Below are 21,196 nucleotides of genomic sequence, written 5' to 3'. Positions count from 1 at the left end.
TATTTCCTTTCCTCACTGGGCTATTTTTCCCTATTGGAGCCCTTGGGCTTATAGCATCTTGCTTTTCCAACTAGGGTTGTAGCTTGGCTAGTAATAATAATAATAATAATAATAATAATAATAATAATACTGCCCTAACTGCTGAGACCATTCGGTCATCAATCCTGGGACCATCTGTAGTTACACCTTTATTACTTAGATGGTAAACCATGTGCATTAAGCGGCAGAAATTAATCGAAAATCGCGGCAACCACCTTGTGGTGGTTGTGTGGTTAGATGGTTAACAACCCTTACAGGGTGGTACTTGGAATCATTCCCATTTTCTGTTCCTCAGATTATCTTTGCCCGACCTTTCTCCTGAGGGGAGGTGGGTGTTAAACCACAAAGTGTTTCATTTTTTCAACCTAGTCCTCTGTGGGGTTTTTATCAGGTTAAATTTACTAAAAAAATCTCTCCACACTAGCATTAGAAGATGAAGAATAGCGATGCATTCATTTAAAAGCTCAAGAAAGAGACGACTGGCAAAATTTAACCGAGGCCCTTGGCGTCAATAGGCGCAGGAGATGAAGATGACCTTTCTTTATTACATTTTATTAATAAAATCTATTTATTTAGAGTAGGCCTAAAATGAAATTATTATAATGATAAATATTTGCATAAATATTTAGGCATACTTAGGCTAGTCAATTATGTAGAAAATATTTAAATATATTTTATTTACAAATCAAACAGCATGCTAATCAAGTTATACAGTAAATTCAAATCTGAAATGACGAGAGAGAGAGAGAGAGAGAGAGAGAGAGAGAGAGAGAGAGAGAGAGAGAGAGAGAGAGAGAGAGAGAGAGGACTAAGTTTCTACCATTGCATGAACCGTTTCTGAAATTCCAATAAAAGCAATTTAGTGAGTTATTTGTTGTTATAGTTGTTATATATATATATATATATATATATATATATATATATATATATATATATATATATATATATATATATATATATATATAATATATATATATGTGTGTGTGTGTGTGTGTGTGTGTGTGTGTGTGTATAAATTAGTGTAAATTTTACATAATAACCATTACAAAATAAAGTAACCAAACTTACGTGCATCAGACTCGGTAACAAAGAGCGTTCTCGTTAATCGCTCCATATCGATAGAAAGTACACATTAGAATGTCAAGAAAACTATCTTTCAAATAAACTCTGACCTGCATAGATAAAGAGAGTAATTCATATCATGTGATTTAAATAAAAGGATACTCAAAACAAGCAAACACTTGGGTACCATACCCGTACCGGTTGTACCCAGACGTCTGCAATTATTATGACTCAGACATTTCAACGGTTGAACCATGAATGCCTTATTGCGTTTGCAACCATTCACGTCCGGTCGACTCGGGACCCGTACGAATCCCGTCTAAGGATCGGAGAGTTTAGGCTATAAATACCAGATGCAAAGTAGGAAACTTGGAAAGTCCTTGTATAGCCTCGGGCAACATAGAAGCTTTTAACCTTTCGTAACCTCTTGGACTTGGAGCTGTCGAACCAGGTTAGTTTGTTTTTATTTCTCTTCTTGTTTTTTTGAAGTTTTTTTTATTTATATGTGAGAGATCGATTTTAATGCCGTTACTGTTCTGAAGTTTTTATAGTTTATATATGAGAAATCGATTTTAATATTGTTACTGTTCTGAAGTATTTACAGTTTATATGTGAGAGATCGATTTTAATGCAGTTACTGTTCTGAAGTTTTTATAGTTTATATATGAGAGATCGATTTTAATGTCGTTACTGTTCTGAAGATTTTATAGTTTATATGTGAGAGATCGATTTTAATGTCGTTACTGTTCTGAAGTTTTTATAGTTTATATATGAGAGATCTATTTAAATGTCGTTACTGTTCTGAAGTTTTTATAGTTTATATACGAGAGATCAGTTTTAATGCCGTTACTGTTCTGAAGTTTTTATAGTTTATATATGAGAGATCAATTTTAATGCCGTTACTGTTCTGAAGTTTTTATAGTTTATATATGAGAGATCGATTTTAATGCAGTTACTGTTCTGAAGTTTGTATAGTTTATATACGAGAGATCGATTTTAATGTCGTTACTGTTCGGAAGTTTTTATAGTTTATATATGAGATCGATTTTAATGTCGTTACTGTTCCGAAGTTTTTATAGTTTGTATGTGAGAGATCGATTTTAATGCCGTTACTGTTCTGAAGTTTTTATAGTTTATATGTGAGAGATCGATTTTAATGCAGTTACTGTTCTGAAGTTTTTATAGTTTATATGTGAGAGATCGTTTTTAATGCCGTTACTGTTCTGAAGTTTTTAGAGTTTATATGTGAGAGATCGATTTTAATGCCGTTACTGTTCGGAAGTTTTTATAGTTTATATATGAGATCGATTTTAATGCAGTTACTGTTCTGAAGTTTTTATAGTTTATATGTGAGAGATCGATTTTAATGCCGTTACTGTTCGGAAGTTTTTATAGTTTATATGTGAGAGATCGATTTTAATGCCGTTACTGTTCGGAAGTTTTTATAGTTTATATACGAGAGATCGATTTTAATGCCGTTACTGTTCGGAAGTTTTTAGAGTTTATATGTGAGAGATCGATTTTAATGCCGTTACTGTTCTGAACTTTTATAGTTTTTATACGAGAGATCGATTTTAATGCCGTTACTGTTCGGAAGTTTTTATAGTTTATATACGAGAGATCGATTTTAATGTCGTTACTGTTCTGAAGTTTTTATAGTTTATATACGAGAGATCGATTTTAATGCCGTTACTGTTCTGAAGTTTTTGTAGTTTATATGTGAGAGATCGATTTTAATGTCGTTACTGTTCGGAAGTTTTTATAGTTTATATACGAGAGATCGATTTTAATGTCGTTACTGTTCTGAAGTTTTTATAGTTAAATGTGAGAGATCGATTTTAATGCCGTTACTGTTCTGAAGTTTTTATAGTTTTTATGTGAGAGATCGATTTTAATGCCGTTACTGTTCGGAAGTTTTTATAGTTTATATGTGAAAGATCGATTTTAATGCAGTTACTGTTCTGAAGTTTTTATAGTTTATATAAGAGAGATCGATTTTAATGTCGTTACTGTTCTGAAGTTTTTATAGTTTATATGTGAGGGATCGATTTTAATGCCGTTACTGTTCGGAAGTTTTTATAGTTTATATATGAGATCGATTTTAATGCAGTTACTGTTCTGAAGTTTTTATAGTTTATATGTGAGAGATCGTTTTTAATGCCGTTACTGTTCTGAAGTTTTTAGAGTTTATATGTGAGAGATCGATTTTAATGCCGTTACTGTTCTGAACTTTTTATAGTTTATATACGAGAGATCAATTTGAATGCTGTTACTGTTCTGAAGTTTTTATAGTTTATATGTGAGAGATCGATTTTAATGCCGTTACTGTTCTGAAGTTTTTATAGTTTATATGTGAGAGATCGATTTTATTGCCGTTACTGTTCTGAAGTTTTTATAGTTTATATATGAGAGATCGATTTTAATGCCGTTACTGTTCTGAAGTTTTTGTTGTTTACATACGAGAGATCTATTTAAATGCCGATACTGTTCTGAAGTTTTTATAGTTTAAATATGAGAGATCTAATTAAATGTCGTTACTGTTCTGAAGTTTTTATAGTTTATATGTGAGAGATCGATTTTAAAGTCGTTACTGTTCTGAAGTTTTTAGAGTTTATATGTGAGAGATCGATTTTAATGCCGTTACTGTTCTGAAGTTTTTATAGTTTATATGTGAGAGATCGATTTTAGTCTTGTTACTGTTCTGAAGTTTTTATAGTTTTTATATGAGAGATCGATTTTAATGTCGTTATATTCTGAAGTTTTTAGAGTTTATATATTAGAGATCAATTTTAATGTCGTTATTGTTCTGAAGTTTTTACAGTTTATATATGAGATCGGTTTTAATGACATTACTGTTCTGAAGTTTTATAGTTTATATATGAGAGAGCAATTTGAATGCCGTTACTGTTCTGAAGTTTTCATAGTTTTTATATGAGAGATCGATTTTAATGCCGTTACTGTTCGGAAGTTTTTATAGTTTATATGTGAGAGATCTTTTTAAATGTCGTTACTGTTCTTAAAATATCTTATTATAATTGTTCATTAGGTCACTTGTATTTTACTTTAGTCCTCGCTGGGGTATTTTTCGCCGTTGGAACCCTTAGGCTTATTGCATCCTGCTTTTCCAACTAGGGTTGTAACTTAGCAAATAATTATAATAGTAATTCGCCGTTTTAGTTCGTACAAGGGCCACATTATAAGTAACCGAAATAATTTTATCATTTTATTTTATATTACAATATTCATGTAAACTTTACCACGTTCATGATGCACACATCTAACATTATTATTCACTGTATGTAATACTGCAACTAAACTTGAAGACAGAATAAGTTATGCATGCAGAAAACGTAAATCCGTGAAAACAAACAAACGCATCCCCTTCATTTGGATAAATACTAAGTTATAGTTTCAACTCCACCCCCCCCCCCCACCATTCAGCCGTTTGAATTGTTCACAGTGTTGATATAAATCACTAAATATAATTACCGGTATATATATATATATATATATACATATATGTATGTATATTATATATATATATATATATATCATTTATATATATATATATATATATATCATTTATATATATATATATATATGTGTATATATGTATATATATACATACATATATATGTATATACATATATATATACATATATATATATATATATATATACACACATATATATATATATATATATACACACATATATATATATATATATATAAACATATATATATTTATATATATACACATATATATATGTATATATATAAACACACACACACACACACACACATATATATATATATATATATATATGTACATATATATATAAGGTTGAAGACCGTTGTGGCAATTAAGGTACTTAAACCGTTGGTTTAAGAGACCGTCTGTATAGATAGTGAAGCTTTCAATATACTAACTGCTAGAAGATATATTAACAGACAGGTTTAATTATTGGCAGTAAGTCTAATTATCCCATTCTTATCATCACAAGTGTCATGGTTCTGTTGTATGAGATAATCGTGGTTGTAAACAATGAAAGTACAACTTTTAATGGTTGCTACTTGAACTCCAATTACGTAAGCTTCATCATCACCTAGGCCTATTGATGCAAAGGGCCTCGGTTAGAATTTGCCAGCTTAGCTTGCATTGTGTTTAACAAATATTACTCCTATGGGAAATGATAAACGGAATAGTGAGTTTCAACAACAAATTTCTAATAACTACAATGACTTTGCCAACATTTTGTACATCGGTGATAAACGTCTATGTAATATTTTTTTTTTCCACAGTTTGAGGTGAACCACATATGAATAATGTTTTCCTTATCATCTAAAACCACCACCCCTTTTTTCATGTTCCATGGAATAACATAAAAATCAAGCTGTAATAGATACTTAGTGTTTTATTGTATAAAATTAAAATAATTGTCAACCATTTCATGTATCCTGCCTTAGGCGCAAGAGCCTGTAGCCTACACCTTCAGTGCAGGTCGTTAGATACTTAGTGTTTTATTGTATAAAATTAAAATAATTGTCAACCATTTCATGTATCTTGCCTTAGGCGCAAGAGCCTGTAGCCTACACTGAAGTTCTAATGTCTGCCTGCCTATCAGGAAGTCGTGTAATATTTAACCAACCGTGTAACTTATGATTTATCTTAATTTTTTCCCCAGGACATAAGCGCACCAACATGACATCAGCAACCTCACTCCTGGTGTGGATTGTCAACATCCTGTTTATTATAGGTAAGTTGTACACTGTGAAGGCTACATACTATAGAATAACTTATGTACAGCTAAGTTCTACTTTTTCAAACCGTGTATAAAATAGCTAAATTCTCCCAAGAACCTTTCTAGATTTTAGTCTCTTTGCGTCAATAGTCATATTGACACAATATTTTCCTTGCTTTAATGCATATATATATATATATATATATATATATATATATATATATATATATATATATATATATATATATATATATATATATATATATATATATATATATATATATATTCCTACGCCTATTAACGTAAAAGGCCTCAATTTTATTTCCCCAATCATCTCCAACTCTTCTAGTGCCTTGTGGAGCCCAGTTAAAGGTTTGGTCAACTATACGGTTGGGGAGTGTGAAGAGCATGCCTAAACCATCTCCATCTATCCCTCATGATCTCACCCATATATGGCAGTCGAGTAATCTCTGATAGTTTCGTTCCTACTGTTTTCCTGTCATTTAACTCCCAATATCCTTCAATGTACTATATCTGTTGGAGATTGTTTCATTGTCATAGCGTGACTATGTCCATTCGGTAACACCGTTCTCACTAAACTTAGTATATATAGTTTACAGTTGGCCTCCCGAAGTTGAAAAGGTTTAGTTAGAAATTTATAGTAATATCGGAAGTGTTCACAAACAGCTTTTTCAATAGTGTAAAATGCATATTAAGAGAATATAAAGAAATTGTAAAAGGAACTGTATGGTTATTGATTTTGCCAAGTTTGCGCGTAAAAATGTTAGGTCCCTTCATAAACCACTAAGGTATTGGAGCTGTTACTGGAATGCACTTAAAAAGTTGTCAAAGGTCTTCGAAATTCAAAGTACTGTATAGTAACATTGGATTGCACACAAATAAGGAATCCTTTTCAAACTAGTAAAATTTTAAGACCCCTTAGACTTTTTTTCTTTCTTGTAATTAACTATAGGAAAATTAACATTTAAAAGAATAATCTAGGCAACGGTGTACAATAGCTTGTCAGTCATTGGTAGTCAGTAGTGAAGAAGTATGCTTTGAATACAAACTTTCAGCAATTCACCTTAATTCTATATTTGGCCCTAATTCCTCAAAGCTCAAGCTTCTTAACATGAATTTCCGTTGGGTAGCATTGATAAATGCAGACTTGCTGGTTTTCACGCGATATTGCAATAGTTTTTAATTATGGAGGAATGCTTGGAGTACAAACTTTCGACAATTTACCTATTTTTTTTTTACCTACCCATAATTCCTAAAAGCTTAAGCTCCTTAACATGAAATTCCCTAGGGCAGCATTGATAAAAGTAGACCTACTGGTTTTCACCCGATATTGCAATAGTCTATACTTATGGAGATATGCTTTGAATACAAACTTTCGACAATTTTCCTATTTTTTTTACCTACCCATAATTCCTAAAAGCTTAAGCTCCTTAACATGAAATTCCCTAGGGCAGCATTGATAAATGTAGACCTACTGGTTTTCACCCGATATTGCAATAGTCTATACTACTTATGGAGATATGCTTTGAATACAAACTTTGGACAATTTTCCTATTTTTTTTTTTTACCTACCCATAATTCCTAAAAGCTTAAGCTCCTTAACATGAAATTCCCTAGGGCAGCATTGATAAATGTAGACCTACTGGTTTTCACCCGATATTGCAATAGTCTATACTTATGGAGATATGCTTTGAATACAAACTTTGGACAATTTTCCTATTTTTTTTTTTTACCTACCCATAATTCCTAAAAGCTTAAGCTCCTTAACATGAAATTCCCTAGGGCAGCATTGATAAATGTAGACCTACTGGTTTTCACCCGATATTGCAATAGTCTATACTTATGGAGATATGCTTTGAATACAAACTTTCGACAATTTTCCTATTCTTTTTTTACCTACCCATAATTCCTAAAAGCTTAAGCTCCTTAACATGAAATTCCCTAGGGCAGCATTGATAAATGTAGACCTACTGGTTTTCACCCGATATTGCAATAGTCTATACTTATGGAGATATGCTTTGAATACAAACTTTGGACAATTTTCCTATTTTTTTTTTTTTACCTACCCATAATTCCTAAAAGCTTCAGCTTCTTAACATGAATTTCCCTAGGGCAGTAATGGTAAATGTAGACCTGCTGGTTTCACACCGATTTTGTAGTAGTCTGTAGTTACGGAATTATGTTTTGAATGCAAATTTTCGATAATTTACCGTATTCTTTACTTACCCATAATTCCTAAAAGCTTAAAGCTTACCAACATGAATTTCCCTAGGGCAGCATTGATAAATGTGTAGACCTACTGGTTTCACCCCGATATTGCAGTAGTCTGTAGTTGCGGAAGTATGTTTTGAATGCAAATTTGCGATAATTAACCTTATTCTATACTTGACCATAATTCTTAAAAGCTTGAGCTTATTAACGTGAATTTCCCTACGGCTACATTGATAAATGTAGACCTACTGGTTTTCACCCCGATATTGCAGTAGTCTGTAGTTACGGAAGTATGTTTAGAATGCAAATTTGCGATAATTTACCGTATTCTATACTTGACCATAATTCCTAAAAGCTTGAGCGTATTAAAGTGAATTTCCCTACGGCTACATTGATAAATGTAGACCTACTGGTTTTCACCCCGATATTGCAGTAGTCTATAGTTATAGAGGTATGATTAGAACACAAACTTTCGACAATTTACCTATTCTTTACTTACCCATAATTCCTAAAAGCTTGAGCTTATCAACATGAATTTCCCTAGAGCGACATAGGTAAATGTATAGACCTACTGGTTTTCACCCCGATATTGCAATCGTCTATAGTTATGAAGGAATGCTTTGAATACAGACTTTCAACAATTTGCCTATTTTTACTTACCCATAATTCCTGAAAGCTTAAGCTTATCAACATGAATTTCCCTAGAGCGACATTGATAAATGTATAGACCTGGTTTTCACCTGATATGGCAATAGTCTATAGTTATTGAGATATGCTTTGAATACAAGGTAATTGTTTACAACACCATGCTCTCCATTTACTCCAAAATAATGCAATCCCGCAGTTCTCATCTTCTTGCACAGTAATTAGGTGGTTATTTAAATTCTGGGAAAGCAATAATTAGCAAGATATGTTGAGGAAGGGGGAAGGGGTTATAAAAAGAAAATAGCTCGGTTTTCTCACCAAAAGACTTGGAACTGTCTATGTCAACATCGTCAACCAAACAGAATTCGTGATGCCAGCGTACATTTGATATACTGTATATTCAAAATATACTTAATCAAAAATTGAGTGATTACTCAAAAGTGTCCTTATGGACACTTATGAGTTAATTAATCCATTTTTTATTAAATATATTTTTAATACACGTTATATCAAATGTACTCTGGCATCACGAACTTCTGTTTATGTACGTTGGCATCACGAATTCCATTTGGTTGATTATGTTGACAGGTCAGTTCTAAGTCGTTTAGTGAGGAAACCGAGCTATTTTCTTTTTATAACCCCTTCCCCCTTCCTCAACATATCTTGCTAATTATTGCTTTCCCAGAATTTAAATAACCACCTAATTACTGTGCAAGAAGATGAGAACTACAGGATTGCATTATTTTGGAGTAAATGGAGAGCGTGGTGTTGTAAACAATTACCGAATCCAAACTTTCGACAATTTACCTACTCTTTACTTATCCATAATTCCTCAAAGCTTAAGCTTATTAACATGAATATCCCTTGGTATTTGCAGGTCAGACCGAAGGCGGGACTTGTTCCTCGGGCCAAATCAATTGCAAATCGGGGAACCAGTGCATAAGCATTTCCGACGTCTGTAACAGAGACAGCCAGTGTGCAGATGGATCGGATGAGGATCCTCGAATCTGTTCGGTTGGTTTAACGGCATTTCGCTTTTTACTCTTTCCTTTATTCCTTTATAAGTTGCAATGTAATGTTTTTATTACCTCCATAACGAAGTTGGAAGGAGGTTATTTTTTCGCCCCTGTTTGTGTGTATGTTCTTTATGTGTGTGTGTTTGTTAGTGAAAAGCGTCCTGACCAGAATTTTAATTGTAGAGTGATGAATCTTGCAGGGGTTAACTGTTATGTAAAAAGCTGGTAATTAGTAAATTTTGGAAGGTCAAGGTCAAAGATCAAGGTCTTGGTCAAGCAAAACGTCCAATTCACGTAATCAGCCATAAGTCTGGACATCGTTGTAACAGAGACTTCTAACTTGGTTCATATTTCAGTGTATGAAAATCCACGCAAATTAATACATGTTAAGGTCAAAGGTAAACTGATACATGTTAAGGTCAAAGGTCAAGGGCAAGCAAAAGGTCAAGAGATAAGCTGCCGCGGAGGAGGTCTGCGCTCTACTGGGTGCCCCTCTAGTTATCACTATTACAACTTGTGTCCTGACTTCAATTAACGAGTCTTTCCTAATTTCATAATTTAAAACAATTCGCCACATGGGAAACAAGTTAAGATTATAAAAAGCTATAGAATTATAATTTAGTATATATTTTGATTATTTTAAGGGTAGAAGAGACTCTTTAGCTTTGGTAAGCAGCTCTTCTAGGAGAAGGCCACTCCAAAATCAAACCATTGTTCTCTAGTCTTGGGTAGTGCCACAACCTCTGTACTATGGTCTTCCACTGTCTTGGGTTAGAGTTCTCTTGCTTGAGGGTACACTCGGGCACACTCTCCTATCTCATTTCTCTTCCTCTTGTTTTGTTAAAGTTTTTGTAGTTTATATAGGAGATATTTATAGCTGTTAACTCTTTTTAAAATATTTTATTTTCCTTGTTTCCTTTCCTCACTGAGCTATTTTCCCTGTTGGAGCCCCTGGGCTTATAGCTTCATGCTTTTCCAACTAGGGTTGTAGCTTAGCAAGTAATAATAATAATAATAATAATAATAATAATAATAATAATATCAAATGTACGCTGGCATCACGAACTTCTGTTTGCTTGCCTATGTTGACGATGTCAGTTCCAGGTCGTTTAGTGAGGAAACCAAGCTAGTTTTTTTATTATCATATAATTTTTTTTTTTATAATTTTAACTTGTTTCCCATACGGCGAATTGTTTTCAATTATGAAAAAGTAATAGAGGAAAAAAATTGCTTTGCATACTTTATCAAATGTCTTTATGTTGACCAGGCTGACATGAGCCTTTTTACATTTTATATATGACATATCTGTTTTTGTCGTTGTTAATAGTTTATATAGGACATATCTGCTTGGACGTTGTTACTGTTTTAGAATGATTTATTGTTAATTTACTCTCATCATTTATTTATTTCCTTATTTCCTTTCCTCACTGGGGTATTTTTCCCTATTGGAGCCCTTGGGCTTATAGCATCTTGCTTTTCCAACTAGGGTTGTAGCTTGGCTAATAATAATAATAATAATGATAATAATAATAATAATAATGGAGAGCGTGGTCTTGTAATAAACAAATACCAAAAAAAAAATCTCATTTTTAATGACAAATGAAATGTAAACGAATCATTGAGTATATTTCCTAAAACATCAAAGTGTTGGATAGTGATTAATCTATTACCAAATTAATCTATTACTTCCCCAACAACAGGGGACTTTTCTTCTATTAGCTCCTCCCAGCCTGACGAGGGTTGGTTATGCTAGGGTGCCCCATTATATATATATATATATATATATATATATATATATATATATATATATATATATATATATATATATATATATATATATATATAAACTGTATGTATAATATATATATATATATATATTATATATATAAACTATGTATAATACATATATATATATATATATATATATAAACTATGTACAATACATATATATATATATATATATAAATAAATATACTTATATATATATATATAAATTATATATATATACATATATATATATATATATATATATATATATATATATATATATATATATATATACTGTATGTATAATATATATATATATATATATACTGTATGTATAATATATATATATATATATATATATATATATATTTATATATATACTGTATGTATAATATATATATATATATATATATATATATATATATATATATATATATATATACTGTATGTATAAATATATATATATATATATATATATATATATATATATATATGTATATATATATATATATGTACTGTATGTATAATATATATAATTATAATATATATATATATATATATATATATATATATATATATATATATATATATATATATATATATATATACTGTATGTATAATATATATATATATATATATATATATATATATATATATATATATATATATATATATATATATATATATATATAAAACCTCCTTATCCTATGTTCAAACCAGATCATGAGACAGGCTTATACCACCCCTTTGAAGACACGCGCTTCGCAAATTCTAATTATTGCTTTGTTTTGAAAATAACCCTTGTTATCTTGTCGTGGCTTCTCACAGAATATCTAAATAACAAGATTCCTTTCTGTGAAACTTTCTCCTTCTATCAAACTTGTTATTTTCGTTGGTCAAGAATTCAATTCGAATATTTCGTTTTTTTTTTTTTTTTTTTTTTTTTTTTCAGTTTTGGAGACCTGACCTTCAATTCGAATATTTTTCGTTTTTTTTTTTTTCAGTTTTGGAGACCTGACCCACAATGTGGAACAGGTCAGTATTCGTGTCAAGTAAACTACAGGCGTACCTGTATCAGCCTGCAGAATTTCTGTGACCGTGGATGCTCTGGGCAAGATCAAATTTGCCAGGTAAGATAGTAAAGTGGTGACATGAGTCTTTTTATAGTTTATATAGGACATATCTGTTTTGACATTGTTACTGTTTTAGGATGATTTATTGTTAACTTGTTCTCATCATTTATTTATTTCCTTATTCCCTTTCCTCACTGGGCTATTTTTCCCTGTTGGAGCCCTTGGGCTTATAGCATCTTGCTTTTCCAACTGGGGTTGTGGCTTGCCTGATAGTAATAATAATAATAATAATAATAATAATAATAATAATAATATGATGATGATGATGATGATGAACTGTATTATATTATATCCTTGTTTCCTTTCCTCAGTGGGCTATTTTTTCCATGTTGTTGGAGCCCTTGAGCTTTTAGCATCCTGTTTTTCTAATGAGTGGTCTGTTAGGAGAAAAGGTTTTATAGATGGATACAAATTATTACAACCTTTATGCATTTTGAAATTATCATTTTATACTGATGGATGGATTAAAGATTATTGAAGCTTAGCAATGATGATGATGGAGAAAGCTGCGACCCCACATAGAAGTGGGAAAAGATGTAGACAAAGAATAATAATAATAATAATAATAATAATAATAATAATTATAATAATAACAACAACATTTTGTTTACAAGCGCATGATCAAGCGAGTTAAGGTTAACAGATAATGTATGCATAATAGTGTTACCATTTAATTGTCATTATTTTACAAGAATGCGAGTAATTGTGAAGGCAAGGTTAATGACTAGTTAATGAATAATACTGAGATTTCCTGTATCAATCACATGAAATCGTTATTGAAATTAATTAGTTAGTGTACAATGGTGATTGCAATTTGTTAAACAAAATAAAACCGACCAGTAATTATCGTATTATGAAATTAAGCAATCGTCAAAGTTTACAATAATCATTATATTCTCTCTTTAAAAAATTGCTATTGTATGGATGTATAATTTTCAATGATAGTTGAAGTGTATAATTATTATAACAGATAACTCGGATAACAGAGGAACACTTACTGTGTGTCTAGATTTGAATAAAGACAATCTTTTCTTCAGAGGTGAAACTATAATAATTTATTAGATAAAGTTTATTGACTCGATGTATAAGGGTTATTCAGAGTTGGACAACATCTCAGTTGAATAGATTTGCAAAGAACACTAGAATTAATGTAAGAGGCGAAGTATTAAGTTTTAAAGGATTATTTTTTATCATTTACTACAGAATATTTAAAATTTTCAAGTATTTCTCCCATTTCAGTTGATGAGAAACAAAATTCTCAAATTGGAAGGAGATAAGGATCTAGGAATGTCTATCAGTGAGTATGAATTGAGTAGATTTTTCAAGTTTTTGATGGCAAATGAATGCTTTACTTGATCATATCATATGTTGTGCTGCCTCATTTCCGGGGGGGGGGGGGGGGGGCGATATAGGTGATTTTGTGGCGAACTCTGGGTCTATGATGGAATACAAGCTGTTAAATTACATTTTAAAAGCTCCAAAAAGTTCTGAGTTCCCAGGTAGCCAATTTACTTTCATGATGAAAAAATAATGCTAAGTAGTGTGACTTGAAATTTTGGATTATCAAGACGAAATTAACGTATTTATATGGTATGATTTGTTTATGGATTATATATTATCTCAGAGGTGTTTGGCATCTATTTATTGTCACTTATCCCATTATGGTTGGGGAAATATATGTAATAATCTTTCATTACCGCAAACAAGTACCAAAATTGGCACACATATCCCTAGGGTGTTGAACTTTTTTGGTATAATCTGTTATCCACCTAAAAATTCAAAATGGCGTTTTTCAAGCAGTACATCATTCAATAAACAGATATATCACGTTTTGCCATGTAAATGCAGAGACTTATCCTACTGAATGATCTAGGTGTCAAATCATAAATGTTTACCTCTGTAAAATTCGATTTTGGAACTACTTATCTACTCATTAACTTGTTCCATAATATCAGCCCCAGGAACATTTGAGTTAAATGTGCCCATATCATAGGAACCATCAGTCCAACATATTAGTCTGATATATATTTGATGTAGTACATCTAGGCAGTAAGCCTGTACTTCTATGCCACATGTTGTCTTGCTGCAATACTTCTAAACCTCTCATTTGCACTGTACAGTGCTGTGCATGTCAGACTAAGGCAGTAGCATTTGCATTGACTGCAGCATTCCCTCTTGCATCCACACTTGGTCTGCTGCTGACAGTCCTCTGCATAGGATGGGAACTCTCTCCAAACAATCTGCCACTGACCTTTATTGATCAAGCCCAGGGCAGGAAGCTACGTATCTGGTTGACTGACTCGGATGCAGCTCACGCGGTAGGAAACATGCTTCACATGCTACTTCAACACTGCTCAAGTTGGAAGAATGGCTTGGTATGGCCTCTGCTTGTGAGCAAGCATCGAACCTCACAGCATCAACACCTCCAACTGTGCTGGATCTGTTGTGTGTTATGACCAAAAACTTCTGCAAGGTCTCATTACCCACTACCGGTGGTTACTGAGTGTCCTAAAGACATTGGAAGCCTCATCACAAACATCGCAGGTTTGCCAAGAAGACCCCTTTGCTACAGAATACTAAAAAGATATCGCAGCCAAGGAAGGCATGGAAAAAAAGTGTATTCCTGTGTCCTTTCTGCAAGAGTGCAACACAAGTCATGTACATGAATCCACTTCGAGCTCTGTGCTTGGCCAAAGACAACCTACAATTCTAGCAGACCTAAGCCCCTGAAGTGCCTACAAAACACTGACTGCAGTTATGATAACATCTGTGTCGCTAGCTTTGACCATGATGATTTTGCTACTTGTTTCTTTTGCATGCCTGAAATGCACAAAGATCTGCATATCAACTTCTTCATGATTCGTGGAGCTACCCCATCCAGAGTGATAGTTCAGGTGATGACTGTATCTTCTTCCTTGTGGATCAGCACTTAGCTGTTCCAGGGGCTGAGCAAATAGGTGAATTATGTCTGCAAACCTGAAGACTGTGGGACCCTCACCAGATCTGGTGGTCTCCAATGAGAATACCTGGCAATAGGCGTCCTTTTTGGGTGCGTGATCCTATTCCATTCTCTTGATGGCTCTAAGTATGTCCTTTTTCCATTGTATAGGTCTGCCAAAGATGTCAAATGCATTTGAACTGCTCATTTGAACTGCTCCTTGTTTCTATTCACAGAGTTTCTTCAATGCCACTACCATTATGAAGTCTGGCTGGATCCAGAATCATAAGTATTTCATTAATTACATGAAAGAGGGAATATAACAGTCACTTTCATAGTGCAGCCATCATATGCTTGTTGCTTTTTTTGTATGTCATGACTGGAGCTCTTCACTTTTCTTTCAAGGACATCACTGGCTCTAGTCAGTCTGGAATTTAAACAGTCCTGGATCAGTATTTGCCATCTTTTGAAATGGTATTCAGTGTAGCAAAGTCAGATAATTATGTGTTCAATGACTCAAGGCCGAGGGTTTATACGGGAATACATGCACTTAGCCCAATAATTCATCCAGTATCATTTAAATCTCTACACCATCCTCATAACTGCACGCAAAGTAAGGTAGATCCGTTACCCGTGATTCAGCTGGCCCATGTGTATACACCCTGTCAGTTTAGGTGCGACTGTCTAGCTAAGCATCTATGCTAAACTCCATTACCTAAGTGATGCAGGGCTTATTAGATAGCATTGGGGGACACTTGGATACACAAAATGATTATTCATCTGTTACTGAACCATATCCGAGGGCCTTCCAGGTGGTACGCGAACAGGGGTTCTCAGCCTTCATGGCCATCAAGTTGAAGAGCCGGAACCGTCTTGCTGCGCCCGGGCATGATTTCCGATGTGCTGTGAGCAAAGTCATGCCCCGCATTGACCAGCTGGTGGAGAAGAAACAGATACAGCCCTCGCATTGAGTTGTTGTTTTCTTAGTTAATTTGCGTGTTCTATTTTTACAATTATAGAAAAAAAGTGGTATCTGATTGAATTTAGTTTCTCTGGAACCAGGTGGTACGCGGCGACTGTACGGGACCTCCAAGTGGTACTCGATTACAAAAAGGTTGGGAATCACTGAGTTAGTCTGATTGCGCATTGACATCTACTCTGTAGGATATGTCTTTGCGATTTTATGGCAAATGAAATATGTCTGTGCAATCAATTGTGTCTATCTTGAAAACTGGTTACCATATTGAATTTTTAGGTGGTTAATGGATTTTATCTGACGAATAATTCCCAATGAGTGTTTGCCAAATTCTTTAGCTTGGTTTTGGAAATAAAAAAATCAGAAAGTTGCTGTTATCTGCTATGCTAATAACACCTAAAACGGTATTGCTTTACAAGTAATTATTTCCTCTTCTGTCATTTATTGTAAAATTGAACATATCATTTATGTTTTCCTCCATATTCTTTTTATTTTGATATATTTGCATTTTAGTATCCTCTTCAATTTCCACAGCTCAGGAGCTGGTGAGTTTAATGCAACAAGCTGTCAACTCCACCACCAATGATACCACCAATTATTCCGAATCCTGTCCCATGTTCTACAGTCAAGTGGGGAACGCCTGCCTCTCTTTCTTCTCCCCAGCAAAGGTGGGATTTTGGTTATTTGTCTCTCTTAAGAATGGAGCTCATTATTTCTTAAACTTTCTTGACTGTGAGCTAATGCTTTGTTTTCCCTGGTCGAAATGTAATTCCAATTAGATTTTGTTGCCCAAAAGCTATTTTCATTCATTTTCCTTGATTTAAAACGTAATTCCATCTTCGATTTTCTTGGCTGGAAGTGTAATGGTTCCATTCTGCTCCGTGGTTGAAGGGTGATTCTCTTCGATTTTCTTTGTTGGAAGCTAATACTTTTTTTTGTTATCCTTGGTTGAAAGCTAATTCCTTTTTAAATTCTCTTGTCTGGAATCTAATACTACCTTTCCCATTTAAATTCTCTTGTCTGGAATCTAATATTTCCTTTCTTTTCTTTGGTTGAAAGCTAATTCCTTTTTAAATTCTCTTGTCTGGAATCTAATACTACCTTTCCCATTTAAATTCTCTTGTCTGGAATCTAATATTTCCTTTCTTTTCTTTGGTTGAAAGCTAATTCCTTTTTAAATTCTCCGGTCTTGTTTTAATACTACCTTTCCTATTTAAATTCTCTTGTCTGGAAGCTAATACATCCTTTCTTTTCTTTAGTTGAAAGCTAATTCCCATTTAAATTCCCTTGTCTGGAATCAAATACTTCCTTTCTTTTCTTTGATTGAAAGCCAATTCCCATTTAAATTCCCTTGTCTGGAATCAAATACTTCCTTTCTTTTCTTTATTTGAAAGCTAATTCCCATTTAAATTCCCTTGTCTGGAATCTAATACTTCCTTTCTTTTCTTTAGTTGAAAGCTAATTCCCATTTAAATTCCCTTGTCTGGAATCAAATACTTCCTTTCTTTTCTTTAGTTGAAAGCTAATTCCCATTTAAATTCCCTTGTCTGGAATCAAATACTTCCTTTCTTTTCTTTGATTGAAAGCTAATTCCCATTTAAATTCCCTTGTCTGGAATCAAATACTTCCTTTCTTTTCTTTAGTTGAAAGCTGATTCCCATTTAAATTCCCTTGTCTGGAATCAAATACTTCCTTTCTTTTCTTTAGTTGAAAGCTAATTCCCATTTAAATTCCCTTGTCTGGAATCTAATACTTCCTTTCTTTTCTTTAGTTGAAAGCTAATTCCCATTTAAATTCCCTTGTCTGGAATCAAATACTTCCTTTCTTTTCTTTAGTTGAAAGCTAATTCCCATTGAGATTCTCTCGTCTGGAATCTAATACTTCCTTTCTTTTCTTTAGTTGAAAGCTAATTCCCATTTAAATTCCCTTGTCTGGAATCAAATACTTCCTTTCTTTTCTTTAGTTGAAAGCTAATTCCCATTGAGATTCTCTCGTCTGGAATCTAATACTTCCTTTCTTTTCTTTAGTTGAAAGCTAATTCCCATTTAAATTCCCTTGTCTGGAATCAAATACTTCCTTTCTTTTCTTTAGTTGAAAGCTAATTCCCATTGAGATTCTCTCGTCTGGAATCTAATACTTCCTTTCTTTTCTTTAGTTGAAAGCTAATTCCCATTTAAATTCCCTTGTCTGGAATCAAATACTTCCTTTCTTTTCTTTAGTTGAAAGCTAATTCCCATTGAGATTCTCTCGTCTGGAATCTAATACTTCCTTTCTTTTCTTTAGTTGAAAGCTAATTCCCATTTAAATTCCCTTGTCTTGAATCAAATACTTCCTTTCTTTTCTTTAGTTGAAAGCTAATTCCCATTGAGATTCTCTCGTCTGGAATCTAATACTTCCTTTCTTTTCTTTAGTTGAAAGCTAATTCCCATTTAAATTCCCTTGTCTTGAATCAAATACTTCCTTTCTTTTCTTTAGTTGAAAGCTAATTCCCATTGAGATTCTCTCGTCTGGAATCTAATACTTCCTTTCTTTTCTTTAGTTGAAAGCTAATTCCCATTTAAATTCCCTTGTCTTGAATCAAATACTTCCTTTCTTTTCTTTAGTTGAAAGCTAATTCCCATTGAGATTCTCTCGTCTGGAATCTAATACTTCCTTTCTTTTCTTTAGTTGAAAGCTAATTCCCATTTAAATTCCCTTGTCTGGAATCAAATACTTCCTTTCTTTTCTTTAGTTGAAAGCTAATTCCCATTTAAATTCCCTTGTCTGGAATCAAATACTTCCTTTCTTTTCTTTGATTGAAAGCTAATTCCCATTTAAATTCCCTTGTCTGGAATCAAATACTTCCTTTCTTTTCTTTAGTTGAAAGCTGATTCCCATTTAAATTCCCTTGTCTGGAATCAAATACTTCCTTTCTTTTCTTTGATTGAAAGCCAATTTCCATTTAAATTCCCTTGTCTGGAATCAAATACTTCCTTTCTTTAGTTGAAAGCTAATTCCCTTTTAGATTCTCTTGTCTGGAATCAAATACTTCCTTTCTTTTCTTTAGTTGAAAGCTAATTCCCATTGAGATTCTCTCGTCTGGAATCTAATACTTCCTTTCCTTTCTTTAGTTGAAAGCTAATTCCCATTTAAATTCCCTTGTCTGGAATCAAATACTTCCTTTCTTTTCTTTAGTTGAAAGCTGATTCCCATTTAAATTCCCTTGTCTGGAATCAAATACTTCCTTTCTTTTCTTTGATTGAAAGCCAATTCCCATTTAAATTCCCTTGTCTGGAATCAAATACTTCCTTTCTTTAGTTGAAAGCTAATTCCCTTTTAGATTCTCTTGTCTGGAATCAAATACTTCCTTTCTTTTCTTTAGTTGAAAGCTAATTCCCATTGAGATTCTCTCGTCTGGAATCTAATACTTCCTTTCCTTTCTTTAGTTGAAAGCTAATTCCCATTGAGATTCTCTCGTCTGGAATCTAATACTTCCTTTCTTTTCTTTAGTTGAAAGCTAATTCCCATTTAAATTCCCTTGTCTGGAATCAAATACTTCCTTTCTTTTCTTTAGTTGAAAGCTAATTCCCATTTAAATTCCCTTGTCTGGAATCAAATACTTCCTTTCTTTTCTTTGATTGAAAGCTAATTCCCATTTAAATTCCCTTGTCTGGAATCAAATACTTCCTTTCTTTTCTTTAGTTGAAAGCTGATTCCCATTTAAATTCCCTTGTCTGGAATCAAATACTTCCTTTCTTTTCTTTGATTGAAAGCCAATTCCCATTTAAATTCCCTTGTCTGGAATCAAATACTTCCTTTCTTTAGTTGAAAGCTAATTCCCTTTTAGATTCTCTTGTCTGGAATCAAATACTTCCTTTCTTTTCTTTAGTTGAAAGCTAATTCCCATTGAGATTCTCTCGTCTGGAATCTAATACTTCCTTTCCTTTCTTTAGTTGAAAGCTAATTCCCATTGAGATTCTCTCGTCTGGAATCTAATACTTCCTTTCTTTTCTTTAGTTGAAAGCTAATTCCCATTTAAATTCCCTTGTCTGGAATCAAATACTTCCTTTCTTTTCTTTAGTTGAAAGCTAATTCCCATTGAGATTCTCTCGTCTGGAATCTAATACTTCCTTTCTTTTCTTTAGTTGAAAGCTAATTCCCATTGAGATTCTCTCGTCTGGAATCTAATACTTCCTTTCTTTTCTTTAGTTGAAATCTAATTCCCTTTTAAATTATCTCGTCTGGAATCTAATACTTCCTTTCTTTTCTTTAGTTGAAATCTAATTCCCTTTTAAATTATCTCGTCTGGAATCTAATACCCCTTTTCTTTTTTTGGCTGAAAGCTAATTCCCTATTGAATTCTCTTGTTTGGAATCTAATACTTCTTTTCTTTAGTTGAAAGCTAATTCTCTTTAAAATTCTCTTGTCTGGATGCTAATACTTCCTTTCTTTTCTTAGGTGGAAAGCCAATTCTCTTTTAAATTCTCTTGTCTGGAAGCTAATACTTCTTTTCTTCTCTTTGGTGGAAAGCTAATTCTCTTGTCTGGAATCTAATACTCCTTGGTTGAAAACTAATTCCCTCTTCGATTTCTTTTCCTGGAAGCTAATACTTTGTTTACCTTGGTTGAAAGCTAATTCCGTCTTAGATTTTCTTGAATGGAAGCTAA

At 32.8% G+C, this 21,196-nt stretch overlaps 1 protein-coding gene across 1 annotated transcript in view; it reads left to right on the top strand.

Annotated features, from left to right (window-relative positions):
• Positions 1-1,465: 1,465 nt before the first annotated feature.
• Positions 1,466-21,196, top strand: part of LOC137652394 (uncharacterized) — a 28,433-nt gene continuing 8,702 nt past the window's right edge. Inside the window, exons 1-6 of the mRNA XM_068385782.1 lie at positions 1,466-1,552; positions 5,787-5,858; positions 9,598-9,734; positions 12,508-12,633; positions 13,876-13,933; positions 17,085-17,218. Coding sequence (XP_068241883.1) covers positions 5,804-5,858; positions 9,598-9,734; positions 12,508-12,633; positions 13,876-13,933; positions 17,085-17,218 — 510 coding nt within the window. The 5' untranslated portion in view covers positions 1,466-1,552; positions 5,787-5,803. The remainder of the gene's footprint in view (positions 1,553-5,786; positions 5,859-9,597; positions 9,735-12,507; positions 12,634-13,875; positions 13,934-17,084; positions 17,219-21,196) is intronic.

Source organism: Palaemon carinicauda, chromosome 13, assembly GCF_036898095.1.
Source record: "Palaemon carinicauda isolate YSFRI2023 chromosome 13, ASM3689809v2, whole genome shotgun sequence".
NCBI classification, from domain to species: Eukaryota; Metazoa; Arthropoda; class Malacostraca; order Decapoda; family Palaemonidae; genus Palaemon; species Palaemon carinicauda.
Note: the sequence above shows the minus strand (reverse complement) of the source record. Positions and strands in the feature narration are given on the sequence as shown.